Source organism: Fukomys damarensis, unplaced genomic scaffold (genome assembly GCF_012274545.1).
Source record: "Fukomys damarensis isolate Sample0158 unplaced genomic scaffold, DMR_v1.0_HiC HiC_scaffold_38, whole genome shotgun sequence".
In the NCBI taxonomy this organism is placed as follows: Eukaryota; Metazoa; Chordata; class Mammalia; order Rodentia; family Bathyergidae; genus Fukomys; species Fukomys damarensis.
Genome location: NW_022900950.1, coordinates 79537347 through 79549215, shown reverse-complemented (window position 1 = coordinate 79549215; position 11869 = coordinate 79537347). Strand labels below are relative to the sequence as shown.

General features: G+C 43.8%; 1 protein-coding gene across 1 annotated transcript in view; it reads right to left on the bottom strand.

The window, feature by feature from the left end:
* Nucleotides 1-11869, bottom strand: part of Rapgef2 (Rap guanine nucleotide exchange factor 2) — a 61962-nt gene that overhangs the window by 44994 nt on the left and 5099 nt on the right. Inside the window, exons 2-3 of the mRNA XM_033759971.1 lie at nt 7975-8045; nt 2944-3000 (exon numbers count right to left, since the gene is read on the bottom strand). Of these exons, the coding sequence (XP_033615862.1) occupies nt 2944-3000; nt 7975-8012 (95 nt within the window). The 5' untranslated portion in view covers nt 8013-8045. The remainder of the gene's footprint in view (nt 1-2943; nt 3001-7974; nt 8046-11869) is intronic.

Here is an 11869-nt window from a genome sequence, read left to right as displayed (position 1 = left end):
CAAAAAAAAAAAAAAAAAAAAAAAGCCTTGGGGTATCACCATGATACATAAAGCAATTCTTGGAATATGTGTGTGAGTGCGCACTAATTTTCACACTCACAAAGAGCATGTACTCATGACATAACATGTTGAATACTATGTCCAAAAATTCAGTGCAAAGGCTTATTCTTTAAAGACATAGTTTTTTCAAGTAAACTGAACCTCAGTTTCACCATTTCCTTTACACACACAAACAAGTACTACTGAAACTATGACAACATGAACAGGGAAGATACTTCAAAATACTGGTTATGTCTTTCTGGGTAAGAAAGGAAAGGAGATGAAATATTTTACAAGAAAAAGAAGCAAAGAAGAATTCTTTATACAGTTTTTCCACATTCATGTGAATATTGTTTCAGTTAAATTCTTAGAGCAACTCTAAATTAAGGCCCGTCAGTTTAGAAATTTTCCCAAGACAATATCAAACATATATTATGTAATAAATGAAAGAAAAGCAGAAATTACCAGACAGTCTTTTCCACTGTATAAAGTTCAACAATTCTAACTTTCTAATGCAAACAAATCAATTCTAAATGGTGAATTCCACATTTTGAAAGATGCATCTTAACAGAATTACAATCTCCCCACCTCAATACACCGTAAAAGGGCATTCTTGTCATTTTGTTACCCTGCATTAAAATAGGAGGACTCTGAGAGTTAGAGGGGCACGAAAGAAAGTTTAAAGCAGCTAAAACAGGTGGCAGACAAAAGCCCACACTGTGAAACAAGCTGGTGACGTCACGTGTGCAGCTATGCGAGCACTGTACCGTGCCACGCCAAGCGCAGGCCCTGCCCTGCTTCCACAGAGGGGGACTGGAAAGCAGTGCTGTGCTGACCGAGAAGTCACCAGCACCCAAACCTAACAGGAAAATGACCGCTTGCCCCTGGGCTGCCACTCTGCGCTCTGCGCTCAACGCGGCTCAGTGAAGCATATGGGCTCTCATGGACGCCTGCATACCCAACACGGGCACTCACACACACAGTCACATGTCATCACAAGACCGGCCCCACACCAGGAGCTGATCGTGCCGCTCTGGGATTCGTCTGAACCCCGGCCTTCATTAGCCCGGTTTCGCGGGCCACCACTGGCTTTCCACTGCTCAGGTCAGGGCCGTGAGCCAGCTTGGACTGCACGAGGTGAGCAGTCACCACGATCACGCGCAGCTCCACATCCAGGGTGCTCGGCAGGGTTTGGGAGGCCCGCCAACCTCCACGGGCTCCACTACTGCATCTCTGCAGATTAGTCACAGGCGGCAGCGCACAACAGAGCCACACTTGAGGACGAGGACACAGACAGAGCCCAGGGAGCATGCGGACAAGGGGGGAGGGCGAGTGCTTACCAGGAACCAGACACCGCTTTGCAAGGGGCCATGGCCAGACAGGGCCACACGACGCTGGTGCCTGGGCTCAGTCAATGGAGCCAGGCAGCCTGAGTTTCTCCTGGTGTAAAACTGGGGTGAGAGTTGCCAGCTACCTCAGGAGACATCAGTCGGCACCAACTGCCACTAGCCTGCTTCAGTAAAAGTCAGGAATGCTCACCCCAGACCTCCACATGCCGTGTCTGTAAGCCGTCACCGATGGCTTTTAATGCTCCCAGCTGGAAGCAGTGGAACATGCCTACAACCACAGTTACTCGAGAGGCCGAGGCAGGAGGAGTTCCAGTTCAAGCCAAGGATGAGCAAGAAATTTAGCAAGACCCTGTCTCTCGCAAAGATACACACGACTGGACAGGGTGTCTGGGTTGGTTCTAAATGAGCCACTTGCAGCTGGGAGAGGGACAGAAAGATGAGGCAGAATTGTTCGGCTATGAGTTGAACTGTCGGGTGCTGAGTACTGGGGTCCACCATCCCTGGTCACAAGTTCATGACTCCCGACATAGGTGAGTAGCAGCTCAGGAGGGGAAACTCGCTTGTAATTGCCTGAAAAACTGAGACCATTTTCCAACACACTCACATATGCGTGAATACGAGTTTGTCCTCTGACCCACATAGGCCTGTCGCACGGAGTTGGGCCTGCGTGCACGTCTCTGCACATACCGCTTCTTGGACAAACACATCCCGGACAGCCAGTCCAGAAGGCACATGGCTCCAAGGTACCCCTGCTTCCCTCCCGGCCCTCTCCCAACCCCGGTACAAACCTAAGCTCCCAGTTGTTGTGGTTCGCTAGTTTGTTGTCATTTTCCTTTTTCCTATCTCTACCTCCCTTCTCAGCTCAGGGGCAGAAGATGTATTTATTTATTCAACATGTATTCCCTGTCACAGGCCCAGAAGGGATAGTCATGGAGGGTTTGAAGAACAGGAAGCAAAGTCAACAGAGCAGTTATCGTGGCAAACACGAGCCGACAGACAGCACCTCCCACAGGTCGCAGGCCATGTGTCTCTCTAACGCACCATCCACCTGCTGTGTGTGTGCCACACGCTTCACGCGCGGCAGTCATTCCGTATGAAATACGTTATGTATCTTGAGGGATATCAGTAAAGTTTTTAAAAGAGATGCAGCAGCTATCTTCCTGCTTCTGAAAGCAGTTCAGACTAAAACACCCACAACACGTATGCCATCTGCACTCCTCACCCAGCGTGGCCATGGGAATGCTTGTTTAGTGCTGTTTGAAAGACGGTGCACTAGTTCATACTTCACGACAGTGAGGATGACAAGGACTCCTAGTGCGCAGTGGTGTCTCCAACCCCACTTAACAGAGAGAGGTAGTGGGGACCCATCAGGAAAGGACTGGGAACTCTTATTTTACAACGGGACACAGCTGAAATGGTCCACATTTCTAAAAAGTAACTTAAAGCAAAAACCCGGCAACGCTGACTTAGCCAGCTGTTACTAATACTTCTTTGATACTTTAAGGAAATTCAGTCACTGCATTATACATCGTACAAATGGAAAAGAAACACCTACTAGTATAAAACTTCATTTGCTTCGTGTCTTTCATATCTCACAGTTTCACACATTAACCTGCAAAAGGGAGAAAGAAATGAGTTCAACATCTGTTACTAAAAACACACCAAGACTTTAAAAGTTAAATAAATCATGTAGTCTTGAAAGTTAAAGAGTATTTAAATGGCTCATTATAATCATTTATTAGCCTCAAGATATACATTAACCATACTTATGTTAACAAAATTAAATAAAACAATATGCTAGGAAAAAAAACATCTTGTAAGATGTCAGCTTTGCCATGCTGATTTAGCAGTATGTATTTTATACTCTGGAGATGGCATGTGGCCAAATTAATGTTCCCTGAGGTACAGAGAGTGAGAGGGAGCCCTAAAGCTGGAAAGAAACACCAATTATTAATTTAAAAAGCAATATCGTCACTCGCAGCTCAACATTAATGTTACTACCATGGAATCTCAGACAAAAGCACACTTTTACTAATTCAGTATTTTTATGACCAATGACTAAATGCAAGCCTTAGGATTTGTTATTGCAGCTAATTCATCCCAAAGGAAAAAACTGTGAAATTATGAAATCATGAGTGATATTCAAAATTAGATCAAGAACAGCACCATCAAAAAGCATCCTATTGCACCAGTCACAACAGTATGTTCAAAAGTGCAAATCAGAGTCTCTACTGCTTCCTGTGAAGGCTAGTACACAGAAGAGCTGGCTGTAACCGACTCGTCAGCGCCTCCACCTCTTCTCCGGCCGGTGTCACACTGTGTCAGTCTACAGCCATCTTTCCTGTGTGCTGAGCCCATTTTCTTCTTCTTTGCTTTTCCAACTCCCCCCGAACTGCAGGGAACACCAGACGGACAGGACCACGGCCCCCAGGAGCCAGTTGGCTTTCCCTGCAGTTCCCAGCACTGTCAACAGACAGAGCCATAGAGTGGTACGTGGAGCTTTACGATCTAGACGCTATCAGCAATGTAGAGGATCCTTTGGCACTAGTAAGACAAACCATGTACATCGCAGCCCAGATGCAGTCACTTGCGTCCCTCCTTCTGACCAAACCATGGAGCCCCGAGTCTTGTGCCCTCTGGACCCCATCTCTCTCAGAGAGCTCCACAGGAACAGCCCGTGGAGCAATCCTGGACCTTGTCCTTACGGTACACCAGGGCCATCCTCAAGCAGGAAGACGGCTGTTCCTGAATAGCTCTTCAGGGGTCGCTATCCCAAACACCCCCACCAAAAGCCCCTAACTCCAGGAGACAGAAGCAAATTCTTCACAGGAAAGTGTGACGGCACAGCGACGAGCCTAAGAATACTGGTCTTGAGAAGGGCAGCCTGCTCATTCTCTTTGCCTGCCCCTTCCTGGCCCCTTCATGCTCCTGCAAGCTGAGACCCTCCACTAACAAAGACACTCAGCAGCGCCCCTACTGGCGATGGGATGCTTGCTTCCAACCCAGCCTCTCTTCAGTCAGTACAGACCTTTTGCTCTCCTCCTTACAGAAAATCTCTTTTCAGAGTTGTCTACATCCCCTACCCCACCCCGCTCCATTTTCTCCATGAAATGCAGAACAAAGGCTCTGGGTGTTGCTGCTCCCTCCTTATTCTCTAAGTCCCACCTGTGCTTACCTGCCTTTCCTCACAGAAAGCTCTGTCAGCTTGCTGTCTCGGGCTTCCTGGTGTCCACTTAACTCCCAGTCATACTGGATTCTCCTGCTCTGTCCTCCAGTGACCCTGCATGTCACCTCCAGTGCTGCCAGCCTCCTCGACCTTCCAGGAGTCTTACGGGGAACTCAGGAACTGATGGCTTCCAAAGCAATGCTCCAGACCAAGATGCAGCCAATTAAATGAGCCACCTCACATTTCCAATGTCCAACACGGAGCTTGAATTTCTCACCTAACATCTACTTTCCCAAAATCAGCACCCAAGGGTCCAGGCTAAGCTGGAGTCATCATTCTGTCCCATTTCCTTCACATCCATCTTTCTTCTGGCACCTGTTTCCAAGACTCATCCTGTAGAACTGACCAAGCCACCACTGGTGTGCTTCATAGTTACATGTTTCCCCCAAAGCCTCAGGCAGCTATGGGTGTAGCCATGGGGAGGTGACAGACCAGACCTGTGCCCTGATGGGTTTGCTGGGGGTGTGAGGCTGTGGGAGAGGCCTGGAAGGGTGTGTACAGGTGACCCTACTCCTCAATGGTTGTGCCGCAAGCTGCTTCTCCTCTGGACCACCCTGCCTGGGAATCGCCACTGTGGACTGAAACCTCTCTATAAACAACAAGCCAAAAGAAACCTCTATTCCTTTAGCTTGTGAGTACTGGGCATTTTGTCCCAGCAGTGAGAAAACATTTAAGACAACTGTCTGCTCTGCTCAAACCCCACCGAGCCATCAGTATGTGGCTATCGCTTCTTACTGGACCCTAGTGCAGATGGATGCGTCCACTCTGAGCTCCTGCTGTCCACTCCTCACTCACCTTCCAGAGCAGTCTTCCCCACACTTGGGAGCAGGTCACCTCACATGTCGGCCCACAACCACCTTCTGGGGAAGAGAACCCAAGTTCCTCTAACCCTACTGGCTATGCTATGCCCACAGCACGGCACAGCACGGACAAACCGTGCTCTCAGGAGCAACTGCGACACCGCTTCCCTGCACACATCTGAGTGGCTGCTCCACCTCAAATGCCACCAACACAGGCTCCAAGGTCAGAGCAGCCGCTCCAGCCCACTAATGTCTGCCCTGACTGTCCCTGCAGTGGCCACACAAGCAGAGGAGTGGCATGGTCTGTGTGTCAGTGACCTCCCCAGTCTCCGTCAGCATCCAGCACTCAGTGAGCATCACTCAATAAACACTTACCGGGAAAATAAATGTAACCAAGGCTGTCAGAAAGTCATGGCAAACTGTCTCCTCTGACAATGCCCTAAAGAAAAGAGGACTGAAAAGGTTTTGTCTCCAATATTAGCAAATGTTTCAACAAAAGGACATGGATCTCCGCTGAATTTGTAAAATAAAATGATCGAAAGGCACCTATAAACTAATGACACTCATCTATAAAGATGAAGAAGACAAGTGTTTTCAGCAGGCTCTTGTTTCCAATGCTAAATAGGGCCCAGCAAAGACATAGCTCAGCGGTGAAGAGCTTGCCTGGAACATAAAAGGCCCGGGGTTCAATCCCCAAGCAAACAACAATACACACTCAACAGCTGCGAGCACATGCTCACCGGTCTTGGCTTCGCATTGCAGCATTTTCCTGTTCAGCAAAAATGCTGCTCCCGGTCTCGATGAACATTTAAAAAACAGCTCAAACAGTGTTGAAAAATACCTGGCTCCTAAGAGAACCTAGGGTGCAGAGCTCAGCCAGGCACTGCCGGGTGCAGAAGCCAGGACGGGGCAGGGACTGAGGGGCGGGGAGAGGGAGGGCCCACTGCCCAGCAGCCAGGTCTAACATCCCCATGGAGAGCATTTTACTTTCTAAAATTGGAAAACTGTGCTATATGAAAGTCTAAACTGACAGTTCTCTACTAACTCTGGGTAAAATTTACTTTAAAAATTCATACAAAATAATTTATTTAAAAGAGATGTATCGATTTTTCCCGAAATGGGAGTACGTGTCATAAATCAGCTTATTCAAGTCACCAGGTTGATGTGTACCTCAATCTCTGCTATAATTCATTTGGTATCCTCATGCTGTTCTTAGAAAACCAACTAAGTGCAAGCTGGACGTTGTCCACGAATACGACTTCTCAACACTGCTGCACGAGATAAATCCATGCCAACAAACAAATATGTCAAACTCCGAAACAGACTTTCTAAGATTTAAATAGACTATACCACACCCTTGAATTGGTCATTTCTAAACAAAAATTACCTTTGAAATGGCAAAAAAGTTAATTCTGAAGCTGGTTGATGGCGTATGGAATGTCACTGTATTTCCTTTTTCTACTTTTGTAATTTAGAAATTTGGAAAAAGTATTAAAAGTCCTTTATGGCAAAAAATTCCATTTTACAGCCACATATATTAAACATACAATCAACATATCTAAATTATCCATTTGTGTAGTTTCCTGTAGGTACACAAAGGGATCTGACCTTTGTATTTGCATTTGAACTAATTACATTTGCATTTGAACTAATTACTGCTGCATTTAATTAAACAATTCTACTAAATCTTGGAAAAGTTGTCAGCATAAAATATCAAATGAAAAACTTACTCTTGTTTTAATTTGAGCCATCTTCTAAAATCCCAATGGTTTTGCCCTTTCTAATAAAACTTGACTGAATTCTTAAACACTTAATCTGCAATCTACTTTAATTCAAATGATTTCCATTAAAAACTTAACTTTAGAAGCACTCAATCCTCCTGATACCTTTTTCAATTAACAACAAAATAAGAAACTGACGTGCTCAAAAATTAATTAGCGTTTAAAGAGTAAAGGAGAAGTACCAGGACAAGAGAAACACTCCTGTGATCAGCAAGCACTGGCATGACTGGCCACAGCTGGAGGGAACAAGGCTTCCCACCCTGCCCTCTTGGAGCAAACATGCAATCCACCTTCCAGAGTCCTTTATTACAGAGTCTTTTTTATTACATACAATTAAGGCAAAATCACTTCTGTTCTTTATTATGAAGCAGAGAAGTGAAGAAAATTTTACATGAGTGGACCCCACTGAAACAAGTATAGGACATACTGTTTCCCGGAGGAAGGTGGACCGCTCAGTGCAGTGCTAAGACTCTCCAATAGAAGAAACCAGGGATCTCAGCACCAAGTAGTGTACTTTCATTTGCCGAGAAGGTAAGCAACAGACACCCTTCTGGGGTGTTCACTGAAGTGGAATTTACTACTTTCAGTCAAAGAGAAGACTCTAAATGAAGAGATGTCAAGGACTATTACTACAACAGAAATGTGAAAAAAAAATGAAAATGAATTCAACTTTTTAAAACTTACGAAAAGTTAGAAGAAGCAATTTCATTAGTATGTTTTCTCTAAGCTACTTAATGATAAGTGAACACATGCACTGCTGTCACATTAAAATGACATACCTTAGCTGATGCTCTCTCAAGTTGGACAAGGCTTCCATACCGTGTAAGTAGGAATACACTATTTCCAGGTCCTGTTTCAAAGAAAAGCATAGAAATTACCAAAATTGTTGGGGAAGAGGGTTTCTAAAGTAGATTACAAATTATACATTTTTAAAACATGTTTTCTCAGACATTAAAAATAAATATTGCAAGGGGGCTGGGGATTTAGTTCAGTGGTGCTGCCACCTGCCTTATAAGAATAAGGTCCTGAGTTCAATCCGTGATACCAAAAAACACACACGCACACACACAAACAAAATACATTGCAAGAAAGCTGACATCTACAGATTACAACTGTCTTGGGCTAAGCACAAAACTTTCTGAAATAATACATGGACAAACTTATGAAAGTAAATTCATCATGTTATTCTTTATCATCTATTTCCCACCACTTATATCAAAATAGGAAATGTTTTAATTTCAAAACATAGATATTTGCCAATACCATGAGTAATCTATGTATCTTCTTAATGTAAAATTAATGCATATTATTTCAGGACTACACTTAAAAATTCTTGAGTATGAATTCAACATTTTTTTTTTTTTTTAATTTTTGTTACCAGGGGTCGAACTCGGGACCCTGCGCAAACGAGGTAGGTGGCAGCACCACTGAGCTGAATCCCGGGCCCATGATTTCAACTTTCTTCAAGTCTTACCAAAATGAAATTTCATGCATTGAGAAGAGTTCAGTTTAAATATTTTCTCCTTAAAAAAGGAAGCATGTCTTGTTTTTTGAGATCATACCAAAATACAAAGAAAAAAGATTCAAAGTTAAGTCATGAAAGTTGACAGGTAAAAATTCAAAGTCCTGTGTATATTCATATATGAGAAGCCATCATTTTAAGATTCCAATACCTACATACAGTTTGTGATAACGAAAATTTAAATGGATATTTATGCCTCCCCCATATCTTAGTCAGAATCTAAAACAAAAGTATTTTTAAATATTTATAAAATAAATCTCCCCCTTTTATAAGTAACAGCCTTAAGCAATTATTTACATTCCATAAAATTTATCTTTTAAAGTAAATAAACCATTAGCCTCTTTAGTACAATCATCACTAATTTCACAACATTTTTACCACCCCCGAAACTTATCTGAGTCTTCCTTCATTTTCTTACACAACTTTCTGTGCTTTTCAGCACCCAAGTCACACTTACTTCCTGGGTTAAATTTAATTCTTTTAATTAGGAAAAAAGTTTTGTAGCCTTAGGAAAACACTTAAGAACAGTGACAACCCTGTGGGCAACTAAATTTCACTATCAAAGGTATGATGATAATTCATGGAACTAGATAAGGAATCAACATTTTTTTAAAGAAGATACTAAGATTTCCAGTCTAAGCTTTTTATTACAGTTTTTAAAACAATATTATGATATACTAAGGAAAAGGCCTGATTTACAATTTTAAATATCTCCTCTATAAATTTAACAGTATTAGAAATCAAAATGTAACCTGGAGGGTGATCTTTCAAAAAACTGATGGCCTTTCATTCCATTCATTTGCAACCTGTGCTATTTCCAGCTACTCTTTGCTCTTTTTTTTCTTTTTTTGTGTGGGGGGGTACTAGAGATTCAACCTGAGACCTTCCACTTGCAAAGGCAGGCGGCGGATCCACTGAACTAAACCTCCCCAGCCCTCCTACAACTCTTGGAAAGGTTAAAGACTGCTATGTAAAAAACAGGGCTATGAGTTCAGCACCAGCACCAGCATCAGCACAAAGCTGGGACAAACCCTAATCCCACTGTCCAGTTAACAAAGTGCACACCCTCAAGACCAGAGTCTCCCCTGTGGGCAGGCAGGCTCCAGGCACAGGGTGCTATCTGTATTTAGGTAAAGCCAACAAAAGGCCCTAATGAATGAGAAGGTTTTTTAATACTTAAAAGTATTTCTGGAAAATCCAAAATTTTCTGTTTTAGTCTAAACATTATGAATCTGTATGTTATTTGCAGTCATTAAATAGGAAGATCTTATATTCTGATTCTAATACTAAAATCTTACATTTTTTTCACTCAATTATCTGTGAACCTATTAAAATCAAAATCTGCCCAAGGCCTATATTGTTTTTATCAAGATGAACTGATAGGACTACTTACACTCATCAAGCAAATAAATTTACACTAACCAAAAAGTATATCTGGAAAAGCACTAGAGAGAAATGGGATTTTTAAAAACTTTTTTTTACTTTTCTTTTCTTTTCTTTTTGTACTGCAGACTGAACTCAGGACCTTTTACTTTTGCGGCAGGTGGTGGCACTGCTGAGCTAAATTCCCAGCCCTTAAAAAGTGTATCTTGAAAAGAGGAAGAAATCTAAAATACGATATTAGCAATAACTTGGAACTTAAAAAAAAAAATCAAAGAAAGAACTGCTTTATCGTCAATCAATAGGCCTTGAAATAGGAAAGTCTCTCCTTCAAAAAGCCAAATCAAAGTAAAAAGTCTGGTTCCTCGGTCAAATGGCAATTCACTAACCTGCCACTTTTTATTTTAACACTGTAGAGTCTCAGGTCTGCAAAGGTCCTAGTCCAGAATAAACCACGCAAACACACACTGTGTTGGTTCAGTGTGTGCAGACTCGACAGCTTGGGTTCAAATGTGCAACTGTCTGTATAGTCATCTATGAACGCTAGTTACCACCATTTCTCTACCATAGCTATACTGGAACACACCTGAAATCCCAGCACTCTGGTAGGCTGAGGCAGGAGGATTCCGAGTTTGACTCCATACTGGGCAATTTAGACAGACCTTGTTTCAAAAAACAAAAAGCTGGGGATGTAGCTCAGTGTGAAAGTCCATTTCCAGTACACACACATGTGGGCACACACAAGCATGTACACACAGAAAAGATGATATGTATCCTTACAACTTGTCAAATAACAATGTCGGTCAGTTAATAAAATGCAAAGAACAATGCAATATGATTCATTGACACAAGTGCAGGCATCAGGGGTTGTTTCCAAGCTTGCACCGTGAACTAAAGGAGTAAGGAGGGGAATGGAAGGCTGCTTTAAAAGCAATGTTCACTTCTGCCTGCACAGCTGCATAAATAAAACATTCACACTGCACATGATGATGATGATTTGGGGGCGCACTTTTAAATATATGTCACTCAAAGCAAGACACGAGCAGATCATCCTGGGCGACTGCTGCAGGTGCCATGTACATCTCACAAGACTGCGAGCTGCGTACAGGAACAGCTTCTTCTGTTATGTGGAGAAGGCCTCTCTACTCCAAAAGCATACAGCCAGGAGAGCAGGAAATACTGTTCTAGGAAACCGAAGGCACTGCTAAATGGCTTCAACTAGATGATACTACGGATATTCAGTCTAAACCTGAGGTTCTTCACTGAACTTACCACAAGTAAAAAGCGAGTGCAAGGTGGCAGGGAACTAACAACGGCTCCTTAAGCCTCAGGAAGGTGACCACCATGACTCTGTGTGTAGGAAAGGGGTAGAATCTCTGCCCTCCGGCCTGAAGGAATGAAAGGAGCTGACTGCAGATGAGCAGCAGAAGAAAACTAACAGGAGGAGGAGCCCACAGGTTCTTCAGGGCAGAGCCCGGGAGCCAACCTAGTTCGTGGTGACAGGGGACAACCCAGAAGGAGAGGAAGACAGATGGGAGGAGCTCTGAACAGAACAAGTCCTGCCCTTGGACCCTTGCCACTGGCAGCTCTGTGCTCTCCGGGATACTAACCCCAACCTAAAAGCAGAAGACAAGAATCTGCATGCAGGTGAGGGTTTGGAGCCTTCTGAGGGACTGTCTGTCAGCGTCTGTGCCCCCATGGCAGACTGCGGGTGGTGGGAGACTTCCTGCGGGACAGCGGACCGCACCAGGCTGGGCGGGGGGGGGGGGGGG